Source organism: Narcine bancroftii, chromosome 10, assembly GCF_036971445.1.
Source record: "Narcine bancroftii isolate sNarBan1 chromosome 10, sNarBan1.hap1, whole genome shotgun sequence".
NCBI classification, from domain to species: domain Eukaryota; kingdom Metazoa; phylum Chordata; class Chondrichthyes; order Torpediniformes; family Narcinidae; genus Narcine; species Narcine bancroftii.
In genome coordinates this window covers 55,115,626-55,133,937 of record NC_091478.1, presented here as the reverse complement: position 1 = coordinate 55,133,937, position 18,312 = coordinate 55,115,626, and the positions used below count along the sequence as shown (strand labels likewise).

Genomic DNA, 18,312 nt, shown 5'->3' with positions numbered 1-18,312 from the left:
CCTGAGAGTTGGCGTCTCCATACCAGACAATGATGCAACCAGCAGAATTTTCTCCATGATACACCTATAGAGGTTTGCGATAGTTTTCAGTGACATACTGAATCTCCTCAGACACCTCACAAAGTATAGCCGCTGGCTAGTCTTCTTTGTGATTGCATCAACGTGGAGGCTCCAGGACAGATCGTCAGAGATATTGACACCCAGGAATTTGAATTTCTTGACCCTTTCCACTACTGAGCCATCGATGAGGACTGGGTCATGTTGCCCTGACTTCCTCCTGAAGTCCACAATCATCTACTTGGTTTTGCTGACATTGAGCTCAAAATTGTTACATCTCATTAGTGTGTGGGGTCCAGGAAAGATCCTCCCAAGAACTTAAATTTGCTCACCCTCTCCATCTCTGATCACCCAATGATCACTGGATTGTATACGTATGGTTTTCCTTTCCTGAAGTCAACAATCAGCTCCTTAGTTTTGGTGACATTGAGTGCGAGGTTGTTGTTAGTGCACCATTCAGTCAAGTTTTCAATCTCCCACCTGTATCTCTCCAAAGGTCTTTTAAATGTCCATTAGTTTTTGATGCCTCTATTATGGGAAAAAAATTTCTTATTATCTACCCTTCATAAATTTGTAACCGCCATCGAATTTCCCCCTCCATTTCCCCAGCTCGCAGCCTATACAATCTCTCCTGAAAACCAAAAGACTTGCTTCCTCATTGGATGTACATATCATGCAGGGAAAATGTGATGCAAATGTCTTTAATTTGGCAGGTTTCGAGGTGAGAAGTGGGGAAGCTCTTCCCTTTCCTCCTCCAACAGAAGAGCATCACCAACATCCAGCTGCACACTTGCTTTTTGGGTTTATGGCTTGTTATGAGCCCAGAGGACCCCAAAACCCAGCAGCAATAGATATTCACCAAGACAAATGGTTACTTAAACAAAAGTTGCTTTTAATTAACTTTAAACATGAAATCAGAACCAAACTTTAACTTATCTGTCATTAACTTACTTAACCTAACTTAACCCCCTTCTAATTCTAAGCGCATGTGTATCTAATGTGTGTGTAAGTTCAGAAAAATTCTTTGGTTCACAGTCCAATCTCACTTCTAATTCCTCCAAGTTCACTGGTTGCGGACAATTCTTAGACTGTGCACAGAATTTAACATGTACAGGTACACAATTCTTTATCCGGACATCTAAAATCCGGAAAACTCCAAAATCCGGCAAGTGGGGAGAGAGATGACAGCGCAAGTTGGCCGGACGAGGGGGAGAGACTGGCAGTGTGAGTCGGGCGGGCAAGAGACCGGCAGCATGAGTCGGGCGGGCGAGGGGGGGAGACTGGCAGTGCGAGTCGGGCGGGTGAGAGGGGTGGGGAGATGGCAGCGCGACTAAAAGGGGGTGGGGGTGGATACGGCAGCACAACTCGGGTGGGCTTAAATCTGGCTTTCCGAAATCTGGAAAAATCCAAAATTTGGAACACACTGTCCCCCAAGGGTTCTAGATAAAGGATTGTATACCTGTATAAAGTTCACGAGGCTTTGATGCTTGAAAGCTAAATGGTTACCACTCAGGAAGGTTCTTGTCGGTTTTCAGAGAGAGATTTGTTGTTCCAAGAGACCCACAACTGAGGTACTTCCATCAGTCACCTCAGTGTCTTGCTGATGAAACTTGCCCCAGCAGGGTTCTCCAGATGATAACCTCTTTCTTTCAGGTCACCACAGAGTTCCTTTCTGTTTCCCTTATTTCAAGTGAAACATTAGACAGCCAGTCCTCTCCTCTTGCACGAACAACAAGGGCTATGACCAGGCCATCTTCCACACTGGAGCTTCTGTTTCAGTTCCAGCAACTTCTGCTGCTTGACACTGCTGTGTGTGTGTCTGTCTCTCTCACACACGCACGCACGCATGCACGCACGCACGCTGAGACTGAGACAGCCTGTTTGACTCTCTCTGCTTGCAAAACCACATGACCCTCTTACAATAGCAAGTCTTCTGTAGACAATAGGGCACCAGCCTGCTCTTTCATCTGTTGCTTTTGGACAGGAACCTATCAGTGACCTCTCTGAGCACTCTTCAAGGCTCCTGCAAAAAGGTGTGAGAAGCCACTATGTCTCTCCTGTTGTGAAGTCTCCATAGGCATTCTTCAAAGTTTCTGTAAAGTCACCGTGGATATGAAGTCTCCAGTATTTCAAATAAGATCTGTCTATATGTAACTTACTCTATCCTTTCCCAATTTATCTCCCAAAAATATTTCTATATACTCTGTCACAGGCTGAACTCAGATCTACAGGAAGCAGTGACACATGGCACCTGGGCCAGGCTCCTCCTGGGTTCGTCAGAGTCCCGGCTCACTAAAACTGGAGAAACAGGAGCAGGAGTCGGCCATCTGGCCCAATGAGCTTGTTCCGCCATTCAACAACATCATGGCTGATCTGGCTGTGCACTCATCTCCCCAGAACCATTCATTTCCCTACTATGCAAAAATCCAGGTATCTGTGTCATACATCCATTCAGAGGCAGCCTGCACTGCTTCTTGGGCAGAGAACGCCACAGTTTCATCACTCCCTGGGAGAAGCAGATCCTCTTCAGTTTCATCCTAAATCTACTTCCCAGCTCTGTCCCCCGGATCTAGTCTCGCCTATCCAGTGGAAACAACTTTCCTGTTATCTATCATTTACATTTCTAAGGATCGCCTCTTGTTTTCTAAATGCCAGTGAGTACAGTCCAAGACGACACAATCTCTCCTCATAGACTAAGCCTCACCTCTCTGGAATCCACCTGGTGAACCTCCTCTGCTCCACCTCCAACATCAGTATATGTTTTCTTCAGTAAGGAGACTAGAACTACACACAGTTCTCCAGGTGCGGCCTCACCAGTACCACGTAGAGTTGCAGCACAATCTCCCTGTTCTTAAATTCAAGCCCTCTAGCTACGAAGGCCACATCCCATTTGCCTTCTTTGTCAGCAACTTTTTGTAATTTATTCACAAGCACTCCCAAGTCCCTCTGCACAACACACTTCAAATTTTCACCATTTAACTAATAATGTGATTTTCTATTTTTCTCTGTAGCAAACTGAGATGCACGACACTTGGTCCCTCCTCCAAATCATCAACAAAGAGTTGTGGGCCCAGTATTGACCCCTATGGTGCTCAAAATACCAATGATCGCCAACCAGAGAAACACTCACTTCTTCAACTCTCTTCCTTCTATTGGTTCTCCATGGTAATATGTTGCCCCAACTCCATGCATCCTTATCTTCTGGATGTCTTTTGTGTGGAACCTTATTGAATGCCTTCTGGAAATCCAATACACATCTATCTATTTCCCCTCTATCTACTGCATTTCCCATATTGTTGGTACCTACATGCATCAGTTTTCCACAGATTAGCATGTACGCACAGCACAAGCACTCATGTACACACACAAACGTGCATGCCACAGGCAGACACACACACACACACACACACACACCCCACTCTGGCTGGTTTCAATAACCTGTTTCCAAGAAACTCATCATGTGACGTTTCTAATCAGAGTCTGAATGCATTTACAGCACGGATGTTGTCATTCCCCGGGTATTCTCTGGGACTGTTGGTGCTTTCGCTGGCTGTCCGCTCAGTGAGTCACAATGCTCTGGTTCCTGTTGCTACTGGGTGTAAGTGGTGTTCTGGGGGAGCCCTCCCAAGATGAAGTCTTCTCCTTGCCAGGTCTGAACACCAAAATCAACTTCAAGCAGTGGTCGGGCTATCTAGAGGCAAGCCCTGGCATACATCTTCATTATTGGTGAGTAAATGGGGTTGATATCTGGATTCCACAGGGAAAGCACAACCTCAAGACTCCTCATCCTGGATAAAGAGGTCGAAGAAGTTACGACTGGTTGAAGCTGCGGAGTTGGGTGAAAGGTAGTGGGGAGATGACAGGAAATGCTGCAGCTCTGATTGTTTCTGATCACTTCCCAAATAATTCTGGTTGGAATATGCATGAGGGTGTGTGTGATTCCTCACACTGTCCAATTATCCACAGGCATCCAGTCTGGGTTGTGGGCTCTGCAGGACGAGTGGGCGATGCTGGAAGCTTTTGCGAATCGTTTTTTGTTCAGTAAAGGATTTTTGTTCCCTCCCCACCCACCCCCATCTGGAGTTTGCAACTCAGGGGGAACCGGACCGTCGGGGTCCGGAAGGACAGCAGATGGGCAAAGTTTCTCTGCACTTCGGCGCTGCAGTGCGTGCTTGCAAGCACGTAAAAAAAATCTCTTAACAAATCGGTAATTGATTGCAATTCATGCCACAGAGAACATTAAAAGGATAAATAAAGAATGTAGAAATAGAACAGACGGATCCCAGCGCCTGCAGACCCCGTGCCACAGATCTTTGAACCCTGGGTGGTTTGGGGTTGGGATATTAGGGGAGGTTCAGGTGAAAGTCTGTGGGCAGCTGCTGTCACTTGGTGGAAACACACACATTACACACAGACACACACAGTCACACAGACATACTGACATACACACACAGTCACACAGACATACTGACACACACAGTCACACACAGACACAGTCACACAGACATATACTGTTACACAGACGCAAGCAGATGCAGGCACACACACACACACACACACACACACACACACAAATACAGACACACTCTGTGCCATTTAAGAAGAACCACTGGTCCCTGAGTTTCATGCAAAACGGAAGCAGTTCAGGCATGCATGTTGGAGGAGGGGGTTCAGAATGGTGGGAACAGGGTGGAAAATTCACCAAAGTATTACCAGGGGTCTGGGGCTACGATTCCGGGTGTGGCCCCAGGGAAGGTTGGAGGAAGATTTGAGGGGAGAACGTTTCAGGGGTTGAGTGGAGAATGCCAGCGAGTGAGACCACAGCTTCTTCTCTCCCAGTAACCAGCCCCGATTCTATGAAGGAAACCTGCACTTGCTCAGTGCCTTTAACAAAGAGGACCAGATCCCCAGGCAACTCCAATAAGGGCACTGGAGATGGGAGTGGAATCATTCCCAGGGCAGACCAAGAAATGGTGGAGGAACTCAGTAGGGCAGACAGCATCCACGGGCAGAAAGGGACACTCAAGAGAGACATTTCTATACAGACACCTATATGAAGAGGGAAAGAAGCTGGGGAAGGGAGGTGATAGGGCATAAGGTTTAGTGACATCAGTTGTGTGGGAAATATTGAACAAGGTTCCAGTAGAGATTCCCTGTTCTCTGAAATGCCTATGAAATGAAAATGGAAACAGATTTGATCTCGAGCTCTCTCTGTGTGGAGGTCACACGCTCTCCCTGTGATGGGATAGGTTTCCCCAGGTTTCCTCCCACATCCCAAACACGTGTGTGAGTCACATTTACTCTGTCTGTCCCTTTTAAAATCTTAAACACCTCTATCAAGTCCCCTCTCAATCTTCAATGCTCCAGAGAAAAAAGCCCTAGTCTGCACAACCTTTCCCTGTAACTCAAACCTTGAAATCCTGTCAACATTCTCGTGAACCTTCTCTGTACTCTCTCTATTTTGTTTATATCCTTCCTATAATTTGGTGACCAAAACTGTTCACAGTACTCCAAATTTGGCCTCACCAATGCCTTGTACAATTTCATCATACCCTCCCTACTCTTAAATTCAATACTCCGATTTATGAAGGCCAACATTTCAAATGCCTTCTTCACCACACCATCTACACACCACCAATCTTTGTATCATCCGCAAACTTACTTATCCAATTCTCCACCCCTACTTCCAGATTGTTAATATATATAACAAACAATAGTGGACCCAGGACCGATCCCTAAGGAACTCCACTAGTCACCGGCCTCCAATTGGACAAACAATTTTCTACCACTACTCTCTGACACCTCCCATCCAACCATTGCTGAATCCATTTCACTACCTCCTTATTATACCTAATGCCTCCACCTTTTTTCCTAACCTCCTGTGGGGAATTTTGTCAAAACCTTTACTAAAGTCTAAATAGACAACATCCACAGCTTTCCCTTCATCAACCTTTTTTGTAACCCCCTCGAAAAACTCAATCAGATTTGTCAAGCATGATCTACCCCTGACAAAAACATGCTGATTACTCCCTATCAATCCCTGTACCTCCAAATATTTGTAAATACCATCCCTCAGAACACTTTCCATCAACTTACCCACCACAGACGTCAGACTCACGGGCCTATAATTCCCAGGTTTACATTTGGACCCTTTCTTAAACAGCGGAACCACATGCGCCACCCTCCAATCCTTTGGCACTACCCCCATAATCAGTGACATCCTAAATATCTGTTAATGGCCCCACTATCTGTCCACAAGCCTCCCTGAGTGTCCTTGGGAATATTTTGTCCGGTCCTGGAGATTTATCCACCATTATCTTTCTCAACACAGCCATCACTACCTCCTCAGTTATCCTTATATGCTTCATGACCTCACCACTATTTTTCTTTACTTCAACTGGTTCAATATTTTTTTCCCTAGTGAATACCGAGGCAAAGAAATCATTCAAAATTTTATTTCCTCTGACTTCTCACTCAGCCTACCTTCGCTATCTACAAGGGGTCCAATTTTATCCCTCACTACTCTTTTACTTTTAATGTACCTATAGAAACCCTTTGGATTTATTTTTACTCTGTCTGCCAAAGCCTCTTCGTGCCTTTTTTTGGCCTTTCTAATTTCTTTCTTAAGATTCCTTCTACACTCCTTGTAGTCTGGGTCTGGGTGCAGGTAAGTGGGACTAGGGAGAGTTAAAGTTCATCACGGACTGGATGGGGTGAAGGACCTGTTTCTGTGCTGCTGGTTCTCTAAAGTCCTTTGCAACTGAAGAAATACTTTTGAAGTGCAGTTGGGTTTTCTCCTGCTGCAGGAAACACGATGACTAAATGAGCATCACCCATTTTCACAATCACCAAGGAGAATGCCCACAATGTTCTTTGAAAAGAAACAAGATTCTTTAATCCTCCATAGAGAATAGACTCACACAGATGGCCACATCTCCAACGAGGCAATGGTCTGTTGTACCGGCACAGTGATGCCTGCCTGGATGAGATGTCTAATCCAAGTTGTGGAATGTAAAAGCCACGTGTTACTCCTGAGGTGAGGATGCTGTTCCTATTTATTTAAAACTTGCATAAACCAGCTCCCAGATACTGAGTTTCTAAAGTAAATAACCAGCAATTACAGATTAGGAAAGCCTGATTGCTAAACTGATCCTAATGCTGGGATGGGCAATGATTCACTGCTTTCCACTTTACCATGGGGTGTCTTCTGTTTGTTCATGGATTCCCTCTTCCTTCAAGGTCCTGCCCCATTCCCCAGCTTTCACCTCCCCACTCGTCTGACCCATTCTTCAAAGAGGTATGCTGATGCACCATCAGTAACTACAAAAGACTGGAAATTATGCAAAACTGACAGGCTTTTATTCCCAATAGAATGGAGGCTGGTCGACTGTCCTGAACTGGGGAGGGGGCTGTGGGACAGTCACCTTTATTCAGGAGTCTGTGGGTGGGGTCACAGGTACAGTCAACCAAGGGGCGTGTCCAGACAGTTAAATATACATTTGCCAGGCATGCCTCTGCTTCTGTCGGAAGACCGGTTTGCAGGTGCAGCAAGCAATCAGGAAGGCAAATGTTGGCCTTTATCGCTGGAGCAGGGAGATTCTGCTGCAACTGTACAGGGGACTGGTGAGGCCACATATGGAGAACTGCATGTAGTTGTGGTCTCCTGACTTGAGGAAGGATGCACTGGGTTTTAAAGCGGCGCAGAGGAGGTTCACCAGTTTGATCCCAGAGATGAGGGAGTTAGTCTATGAGGCAGGGGTGACCAGAACTAGGGTCATAGCCTCAATATCTAGGGTAGTAGATTTAGGATGGAGATGGGGAGGAACTGCTTTTCCCAGAGGGTGGTGAATCTGTGAAATTTGCAGTGGAGGTTACCTCAGTAAATATATCTAAGACAAGGTTGGATAGATTTTTACATAGTGGGGGAATTAAGGGATCTGGGGAAAAGGGAGGTGGGTGGAGATGTGCCCATCATCAGATCAGCCATGATTGGCGGAGCAGGTCGACGGGCCGAATGGCTGACTCCTGCTCCTATTTCTTCTGTTTTTATGATAGGACGGGCTCAGAGGGATATGGGCCGAACACAGGCAGGTGGGACTAATGTGGGTGGGACACTTTGGTTGGTGTGGGCACGTTGGGCTGAAGGGCCTGTTTTCATGACGAGTGACTCCATGACTCTAACTCTATTCCAACAACGCTCAACAATACATTTATCTCATTCCCTCTCGGAAGGCACCACAATTGTAGGCTGTGCTCTCCCGATTCCAGCCATTTCAGTTTTGGAAAGCAATTCCATACATTACGTTATAATGGTTTCTACCTGTCAGGGTGAATCACTGTGTGGCACAGGGATGCTCCCACCACCCCCCACCACCCGAGTCTACAAGAAGAAGCAGAGGGTTGTGAATGCAGCTCAGATCACCATACAAAGCCCCCTCTCCCCTCCACCTGCATTTCCCACTGGCTCGAAGAGCAGACAACATCCCACCCCAGCCACACTCTCTAAGCCCCCCTCCCATCGGGAATGAGATTCATGAGCACGAGATCACGTACCACCAGATACAAAGACGGGTTCTTTCCTGCCACTATTAGACTCCTGAAGGAGCCTCACACCATTCACTGTCTCTGCTTTGTACTGACTTCTGTGTAACCTTGCACTGTGTACTAGGTATGGGTTGGCTCGTTGAACTGCACTTCACGCAATACAAACTTTCTCTCTGTACCTCACTACCCAAGCCAATGAATTGTGACCTTTAACCGCTCTAATCATCAGCACCATCCATTCTCTCCAGACCTCTCATGGTCTTATCAATGCCTTCTCCCCGATCTGTCCCTGGAAATGAGGAACAGCCAATTCCCTCCACCTTCCTTCTCTCATCTGGAAGCACCTTTATCAGCCCTCTGCCCATGCACCTTGCCTGCTTGTGCCCCACCCCCTCCCCCACCTGATGGAGGGCTGAGGCCCAAAGTCTTGGCTGCCCTTCACTTCCTGTGGATGCTGCTTGACCTGCTGATTTTCTCCAGCACGTTGGTGTACTGAACCCGACCCCAGCAGCTGTTGACTCCTTGTTTACCAGCTGGTGATGCTTCTTGTTTGGCTGAGGGGGTGAATCGGAGCTGGGGGGAGGGAGGAGATCAGACCCCTTCTGGAGAAGGTGGTGAGTCACAGACTGCCAGAACTGTGGCCACAGATGGGCCAGTCTCAGAGGGCTGAGTGAGGGTCTTCAACCACTGCCTTGTGTCTGCATGGATACTGACGTCACTCAGACACAGGGGACGGACCAAGTGCTGGGGGGCCTATTGGTCAGAATGGACGTTGGGCTGAATGGCCTGATTCCATGGTGTGTGATTCTATCTGTGGGTGCGTGGAGGTGGGCATGTATGCGGGCATGTGTGTGGGGCATGTGGGTGTGCATGCGCATATGAGGGTGTGTGGGTGCGCATACGAGGGTGTGTGTGTGTTTGTGTGTGTGCCCTATGCTGATCAGGATTTGCTGTGGCTTTACCCAGGGGTCTGGGAACCCAGGCTCCAGCTGTCCCCAGTGGGTGAGGGGTCTGACCCCTCCAGCAACACCAGTCTGCAGTGGGCAATGGTGGCAGACAGACAGACGGAAGGTCAGCTTGACCTGCCTTGAACACCATGTGACTGTTGTGACCAACTGTCCCAGGTTCTGTAAACTGTAAGTGGCAAGTGGTATTTGTTTTGGAAATGAATGACCTGCCTTTCCCCCGGTCACCATGTTGTCCCCTGTTGCAACATCTGTAAATCAACAGGACATGGCCTGAGTGAACAAAGGGAATTGCATTTCCAGGACACAGCAAAGGGTCCTGCAGCTAATGTTGCACCTTTGAAACATCGTCACCACTATCACATGGGGTGCAGCAGAGCAAGATCCCAGAAACAGCAGTGTGATAATGGCCAGGTAATGTTTTCTGCTGCTGCAGGTGGAGTGTCAAGGCCGAGACACCTGGGGTTGGTGAAAGTCTTCCATCTGAAATGTTGAAGGGTGTCTATCTCCACAGACGTTGCCTGACACGGCATTGTTTTGTTTAAAGAGGCAGCACAGTAACGTGCCCTTTCAGTCCAGAAGCCCATGCCACCCAAATGACCCGTTAACCCACCAAATCTGTACACCTTTGGAGGGTGGGAGGAAACGGGAGCACCCGGAGGACACGGGGAGAATGTACAAACTCTTTACAGACAGTGCAGGATTCAGGATTCGAACCCTGGTCACTGGAGCTGTAAAGGCGTGGCACTAATTGTGCTGCCTCTTATGCTGTTGTTTTAGATTCCAGCATTCGCAGTTTTGATATCCACTGTTCTTCATTTTAGCACCATTGGATCTTCTCGTTCACCAGAGGGAGCATACGTGTTCTTGATTTGCATCAGAATTAGGTTTATTGCAATGAATTTTATGACATTTGTTGTTTTGTGACAGTAGTATTATTCATTACAGGTGCTAAAATTCCTATAAATTATATTTCCATAAATCTTCTATTTAAAAATAAATAGAGCAAAAGATGAAAAAAAAGTGGTTGTATCTGTGTCCATTCAGAAACCTGTGTGTCTTCAGGCTCCTGTACCTCCTTCCTGATGGTAGCAGTGAGAGGAGGGTGAGGGTCCTTGAGGATAGAGGCTGCTATCTTGAGATACCACCTTTTAAAGAATTCCTGAATGGAGTGAACTCTCATGCCTATGGTAACACTTGCCGAGTTCACAACTCTCTGTTGCCTCTTCCTGCCTTGTGCACTGGCACCTCCATTCTAGATAGTGATGCACCCAGACAGAATGCTCTCCACAGTGTGCCCGTAGAAAGCTGCATGAGCCTTTTGATGACATACCGAACTTCCTCAAACACGGAGCAAAATATAGAAGCTGGCAAGCCTTCTCTATGATTTCATCAACGTGAAGGTCTCAGGATAAATCTGCAGAGATGTTGACACCCAGGAATTTGAAGTTCTTTACCATTTTCCACTGCTGACCCCTCGATGAGGACTGGTTTGTGTTCTCCTGATTTCACAATCAGTTCTTTAGTTTTGATCATATTGAGTGCAAGGTTGTTGTTGTGACGAGCTGATCCATCTCCCTCCTGTATGCTTCCTCATTGCTGTCTGTGATTCTGCCTGTCAGGGTGAATCACTGGTGTCATTGACAAATTTGTAGATGACATTGGAATTGTGCCTGACCACTCAGTCATGGTGTAGAGAGAGTGGAGCAGTGGGTCAAGCATGCATTATTGTGGTGCGCCTATGTTGATTTTACTGATCTGCACTGACTTTCGTCTTCCGATGAGGAAGTCAAGGCTCTAGTTGCAAAGGGGCAGGTTTGGTGATGGCCTGAGCTGGGTTCAGAACTTCTGCAGTCTCTTGTGGTCTTGGGAAGAGCAATTCCCATACCACACTGTGATACATCAGATAGAATATTTTCAGTGGTGCATAGATCTTGACAGCCATCTAGATTAGGAGTCTGAGATGAATAACTAGCTGCAGGAGCAACTTGGAGGGTCAGGCAACATCTGTGGAGACAACAGGATGGTTGACCTTCTGGGTCGAGAGACTACATTGGAATGGAATGTAGAGGGGAGACCAGGCTGGCAGATGATTAGCTATGATCAACAGTCAGGTCCTCCATTGTACTTCAGAGTTTTGGAGAGGTGACCATGTGCCAACTGAGTCAAATCATTCACCCTAAGCCATCAACTCCTCTGCAGGGAGCAGTGCAGTGGTGAGTGGAGGAGGACAGACAACAGGTCAGAGATAACTCCTATTATCTCTTCCCTGTTACCAAGTTCTCCTCACCTCACTCCCTCCTTCCCATCACCTTTTTATGCAGGCATTTACTGACTGCATAAGGAAGCAGCAACCAATGGCGACTGCATCAATCTGGAGGAGTATATGGCATCAGTGACCAGCTACATTAGTAGGTGTACTGACAACATCTCTGTGCCAAAGACTATCAATACTCGGTCTAATTAGAAGCCATGGAGGACTGCAGAGGTATATGTGCTGTTCAGAAACTGTGACAATGTCTTCAGAGCAGTCAACAAGGTAGCCCCAGCTATTGCAAGAGCCAAACTGTCTAAGGCCATCAGGGAAGCTAAGTGTGCACATGCCCAGTGCATTCATGGTCATTTCCTGCACACCATGCGATGTATGTAGAAGGACATTCAAGATATCACCAACCACAAGACTACACCATCTGTCTGGGCTGGTGATGCCTTCCTCCCAGGTGCACTGAACAACTTCTATGTGTGTTTTGAGGCGAAAAACAGCATGGCAGTGAAGATCACCTCTCCTCCAAATGATCAGGTGCTGTGTGTTACAGTAGTCAACGTGAGGAGAGTGTTAGGCAAGGTCAACCCACGGAAAGCTACTGGACTGGATAACATTCCCGGCAGAGGGCTCAGGGGATGTATGGCTCAGCTGGCAGATGTTCTCACTGACATATAACCATATAACCAGTTTACACCACGGAAACAGGCCATATCGGCCCGACGGTTCCGCCCCGGTTCACTTGAACCCCCTCCCACTCTCCACCCATAACCCTCCAACCCCCTCATATCCATGTACACATCCAACCTTCTCTTAAATGACAGAAAGGACCCTGTCGTAACTATCTCCTCTGGAAGATCATTCCATTCTGCCACCACTCTCTGAGTGAAGAAGCATCCTCTAACATGTCTCCTAAAGTTTTGCCCCCTTACCCTTAACTCATGCCCTCTTGTTCCAACCTCCCCTGCCCTGAGGGGAAATAGTTTACTCACGTCTAGTCTATCTATTCTCTTCATAATTTTAAATACCTCTATCAAATCCCCTCTCAGCTGTTTACATTCCAATGAATAAAGTCCCTGTCTCCTTAATCTTTCTCTATACTCTAGGTATTTTAAGCCAGGCAACATCTTTGTAAATCTTCTCTGCACCCTCTCCACCTTATCTATATCCTTCTTCTAATTTGGAGACCAGAACTGTGCACAGTACTCCAAACCTGGCCTCACCAATGTCTTAAACAGTCACAGCATCACCTCCCAGCTCCTATATTCTACACTATGATTTATGAAGGCCAGCATACCATATGGCTTCTTAACCACCCTGTCTACATGGGAATCCACCTTCAAGGAACTCTGTACCATAACCCCAAGATCCCTCTGTTATTTTGCATTCTGCAATGCCCTCCCCTTAACTGCATATGTCCTATTCTGGTTATTTTTCCTGAAATGCAGCAGCTTGCACTTGTCTACATTAAATTCCATCTGCCATCTTTCAGCCCAATTTTCCAAACAAACCAAATCCTTCTGTAATCCAAGAAAACCTTCCTCACTATCCACCACTCCCCCTATTTTCTTATTGTCTGCATATTTGCTTACCCAGTTAACCACCCCCTCCAAATCATTAATATAAATGTTAAACAACAGGGGACCCAGCACCGATCCCTGAGGCACACTGCTTGTCACAGGCTTCCATCCTGACAGACAGTTGCCAACTATGACTCTCTGCTGTCTATCTTCCAGCCACCTCGGAACCCATCTCACTATCTCTCTATTAATCCCTAGTGACTGAACCTTCCTTACTAACCTTACATGCAGAACCTTATCAAAAGCTTTACTAAAATCCAAATAGATCACGTCAACCGCCCTACCTTCATCCACTTTTCTTGTCACCTCTTCAAAAAACTGAACTAGATTCATCAAATATAGCTTTCCCTTCACAAACCCATGCTGGGTGCCCCTGATCAATCCCTGCCTATCCAGATAATTGTACATACAATCTCTAAGAATACCCTCCATAACTTTCCCCACCACCGAAGTCAAACTTACTGGCCGATAATTACTTGGCCTGCACCTTGTTCCTTTTTTAAATAACAGAACTATATGTGCAATCCTCCAATCCTGTGGCACCATTCCCTCCTCCAGTGATTGTTGAAAAGTCACTGCTGTTTGCTCCCTCATCTCCCTTAACGTCATGGGAAAAAATCCCATCAGGACCAGGAGACATACATCTTTATTGACCCTAGAAGCTCCGAAACCCTCTCTTTATTAATCCCTATCCTTTCCATAATTAAGCCCTTTGCCTCACTAATCTCACATAGTCCAATGTCCCTTTCCCTTGTGTATACAGATGAGAAAAAAAATCATTCAATATCTTCCTCATCTCATTCGGTTCCTCACATAGTCCACCTTCTCCATTTTCCAGTGGACCCAACTATCCTTTACCCTCCTTTTACTATTCACATATCTGTAAAAACCTTTGGGATTCACTTTCACCTTATTACCTATGAACACTTCATACCTTCTTTTTGCCATTCTAATTTCTCTCTTCAGGTTCTTTCTGCAGTCTAAGTAAGGATCATACATCTCATCAATCTTTTGTTTCTTATATTTAACATAGACCTCCCTCTTATCCTGTATTTTCCTAGAAAACCACGGCTCCCTCAAACTTTTGGTCTTGCCTTTCAACAGGACATCTTTAACATCTCCCTGAGGAACAGCGTGGTCCCAACATGATTCAAAGCCGCCAACATTGTCCCTATGCCAAAGATGTTGTCTGTGTCCTGCCTCAATGATTATTGCCCTGTTGCACTCACGTCCATTGTCATGAAGTGCTTCGAGAGGCACGTCATGGGCACATCAAGCTCCTGTTTCCCCCGTCACTGGACCCATACAGATTCAACTGCTCTATGGATGATGCCATCACCACCTCCCTCCATCTAGCCCTCACCCACCTGGAAAATAAGGGTTCATATATTCAACTGCTGTTTATCAACTTCAGTTCGGCATTCAACACAATCATGCCTCAGTACCTGATGGGAAGTTGAGCCTGCTGGGTCTAAACACCTCCCTCTGCAGTTGGATTCTTGACTTCCTGTTGGGGAGACCTCAGTCAGTCTGGATCAGTAACAGCATTTCCAAGACCATCACACTGAGCATACAGCCCCACCCCCCCCACCCCCCACCCCCAGGGCTGGGTGCTTAGATCACTGCTGTTCACTCTGCTGACCCATGACTGTGCAGCTAAACACAGCTCAAACCACATCATCAGGTTCGCTGATGACACAAGATGGTTATTGACTTCAGGAGGGCCTGGGTGGACAATGCGCCCCTGACCATTGATGGCTCAACCATTGAAGTCGTCAAGAGTATCAAGTTCCTCAGAGTGTACCTGGTGGTGAATCTCACCTGGTCCCTTAACACCAGCTCCCTCCATCGCCAAGAAAGTCCAGCAGCGCCTCTGCTTCCTGCAAAGGCTGAGGAAAATCCATCTCCCATCCTCACCACATTCTACAGAGGGTGTATTAAGAGCATCCTGTGCAACTGCATCACCGCCTGGTTTGTATGCTGTACCACTTTTGGACTGCAAGACCCTGCAGAGGATAGTGAAGTCAGTGGAAAAGATAATTGGGGAACCTCTTCCAAGCATGAAGGACATCTACTACACTTGATGCAGGCAGAATAAACATTGTGAAAGACTCCACACATCCTGCATGTAAACTGTTCTCCCCTCTGCCATCTGGCAGGAGGTACCTTTAGCCCTCGGGCCCTTATGCTTATAGTGGGAAACAGATTTTTCCCCCCAAGCCGACAGGCTCCTGAACTCCCAGTACAGATGTGGATAGAGCACTGTGGACTTTCAGTGTATGTGTCTTAATACCTTAATATTTTAATGTGTTAACTGCTTTCCTAGCTTGTATCTATGTAAGTATGTTCTGTGGTCCTGGAGAAATGCTCTCTCGTCCTACCATGCGAGCATGAGATGAGCGATTAAATATAGGCGACTTGTCTTGATTTGTTTTTCCTTTTAATTCCTGTGGATGCTGGGAGACCTGCTGACTTTCTTCAACATATTTGTCTGCTTCACCCAAGAGTGTGATCACCTTTCCTTGGATCCAGATATGACATGAGTCAGAAGTTTTAGTTGTGGATAGATTTGAACTTGCAGGAAATTTTGAAGGAGGGAGAAAGTTTTTGGACTGAAAGATCAAGCTGAGGTCCCTGGAGTGGAGAGCAACTGTTGGTATAACCCCTGTTCTTCCTGATAGCAGTGGACACACTTCAGAAGTACTTTGGTCAAGGACACCAAGGACCCTGAGAAAGCCTCTTTCCTTTTCCTTACTGTTGGCTTGGATGTAGCTCATTGTTGTTGCAAGGTTGTTCCTACCCCAGAGATTCCAGTGACCCAGCAAGGCAGATCCCCATCACCTTTTGGAGTGCAATTGGGAATACTGGCCTTTCCAGTGTCCTTGCATCCTTGCCAGTGCCCACTAATCTCTGCCAGTGAATGAGAACAGCATGACCAGGGTGACCTATTTGAATTTATCTGTTGAATATGAACTGCCTCATGTTGTGGCAATGGTTGCCGTCCTTCTGTTTACCTGAAACAAACGCATCACAAGGAAGACCCACTCCTTCACACCACTGGGCAGCTGTGCTCCACATCCCAACATGCCACAGGATCTCCACTGATGCACAACAGTTGGCCTCACTACTCTGTCCCAGCAAAGTACCAAACATCCAGCATACCCAACCGTAAGCACTTTTGAGTTGCCTGCAAACTAGGGAAAAGGTGCATTACCAGTCCTGTTCCACCATTCAATTAGTTCACACCTAATTTTCACCAGAATTCCACTGGCCAACTGTGCTCCACATCCCAATAATCTGTCTCACAAAAATCCACGGCTCTCAACACCAGAATGATCCTGGCTCCCAATCCATTGTCAGCAGAGCGTCCCAGGTTTCTGCTTCCATTGTATGATCAATTCCTGGTTTTGTTCCTGAACAGCCAAACTCTGGTTGTATTGTTGTCCCTTCAGTATGGAGTCCCTAATCAGAGAATATTATGTCTCTACATCCACCTCCCTGAACCTGTTTCTGACATTGTAGACCACAGGTAGATTGCTTCTGCTGGAAAGTGCATCCACGTTCCCCTGGTCATGACGGGATCAATGCCTTCAAAGGGTAGAAATGACCCTGAGGGATTCACCTCTTTCAACAAGATCAAGTCCAAACGGTCCTGTCCGATGAGTTGCTTGTCTGCTTGTGGTCCTAAAGGCTCCTCATTCATGACTTTTGCTTCCATTGTCTTTCCTGTCCTTCAGGTTTGTGACATCACAACAAGACCCAACCTCAGACCCTGTGGTCCTGTGGCTGAACGGGGGACCTGGATGCAGCTCCCTGGATGGATTCCTCTCTGAAAATGGCCCTTTTCATGTGAGTCTTCTTGTGACTTGATGGGGCGTATTGTGTGTTCAAGGTTCAGTGGAGGGGATGTTGTGGATTAAACATGTCACCAGGACTGACAGGCTTAAGTTATAACGAGGCCTGGGATATCTCTCCCTAGAGCATAGTAGCTAAGGGGTGGGGGGGGGGGGGGAAAACCTTGGTATAGAGGTAGGAGACTAGGACTATCAGCCTTTATTAGGGGATCTAATGGAGAGGAGTTACAGGATCTGCAGTCCAGTGAGGTTCCACCACATTCACCCCTTCCTTTTTGAAGAAGTCCAGTGTGGTGGAGCAGAGCAGTGTCCATTGTCATTGGTCATGCACTTTATAACAGTTCACAAATTCAGCGGCCAACGATCGCTGCAGCCCTTGATTGTTGGCTCCTGCGGAACGGTGACTTGTTCGGTGGCTAGAGTGTCCGGGAGCTGAATAGTTTCTGGTGGGGGGGGGGGGATTGGTTGTAGAGGTCTTAGGTGAAGCCTGAGGTGTGTTTTGGTGGTGGTTGTAAGAAATTATTTACCTGAACGATACCTGGTTGCCGATGATGGGTTTTGGGTGCACCTCCCATGCCAGGGTCCCTGCTTGAACCAAGTCCCGAACGGATACTGACCCACCTGTCTGAGAACTGTACATGGGCATACTGGGGTTCACATGCAGGAGTTGCGCTTCCTCGACCAGCAGGTCCACCTTGTGGGTCCTAAGCCAGACTGGCAGCCTGGTTCCCGATGCCGACCTCCTAGGGAAGGAGAACAGTTTCTCACGTGGGGGGGGGACATTCATGGCCTTACTGAGTAGGGACCTGGTGGCGTGTAGCACTTCTGGGAGGTCCTCTTGCCACTGGGAGACTGACATCCCTTTTGACTTGAGGGCCAAGAGGATTGCCTGCCATTCTCCTTTCCACCTGCCTGTTCCCACGGGGGTTGGAGCTGGTGGTCCTGTTTGTGGCTGTCCCCTTGGACAGGAAGAACTGACGCAACTTCTCACTCATAAATGAGGACCCCCAGTCACTGTGAATGTAACTGGGGTGTCCGAACAAGGTGAA

General features: G+C 47.1%; 1 protein-coding gene across 1 annotated transcript in view; it reads left to right on the top strand.

The window, feature by feature from the left end:
* Window positions 1-3,541: 3,541 nt before the first annotated feature.
* LOC138744576 (lysosomal protective protein-like) overlaps window positions 3,542-18,312 on the top strand; it is a 55,900-nt gene continuing 41,129 nt past the window's right edge. The window contains exons 1-2 of the mRNA XM_069900947.1: window positions 3,542-3,783; window positions 17,147-17,258. Coding sequence (XP_069757048.1) covers window positions 3,629-3,783; window positions 17,147-17,258 — 267 coding nt within the window. The 5' untranslated portion in view covers window positions 3,542-3,628. The remainder of the gene's footprint in view (window positions 3,784-17,146; window positions 17,259-18,312) is intronic.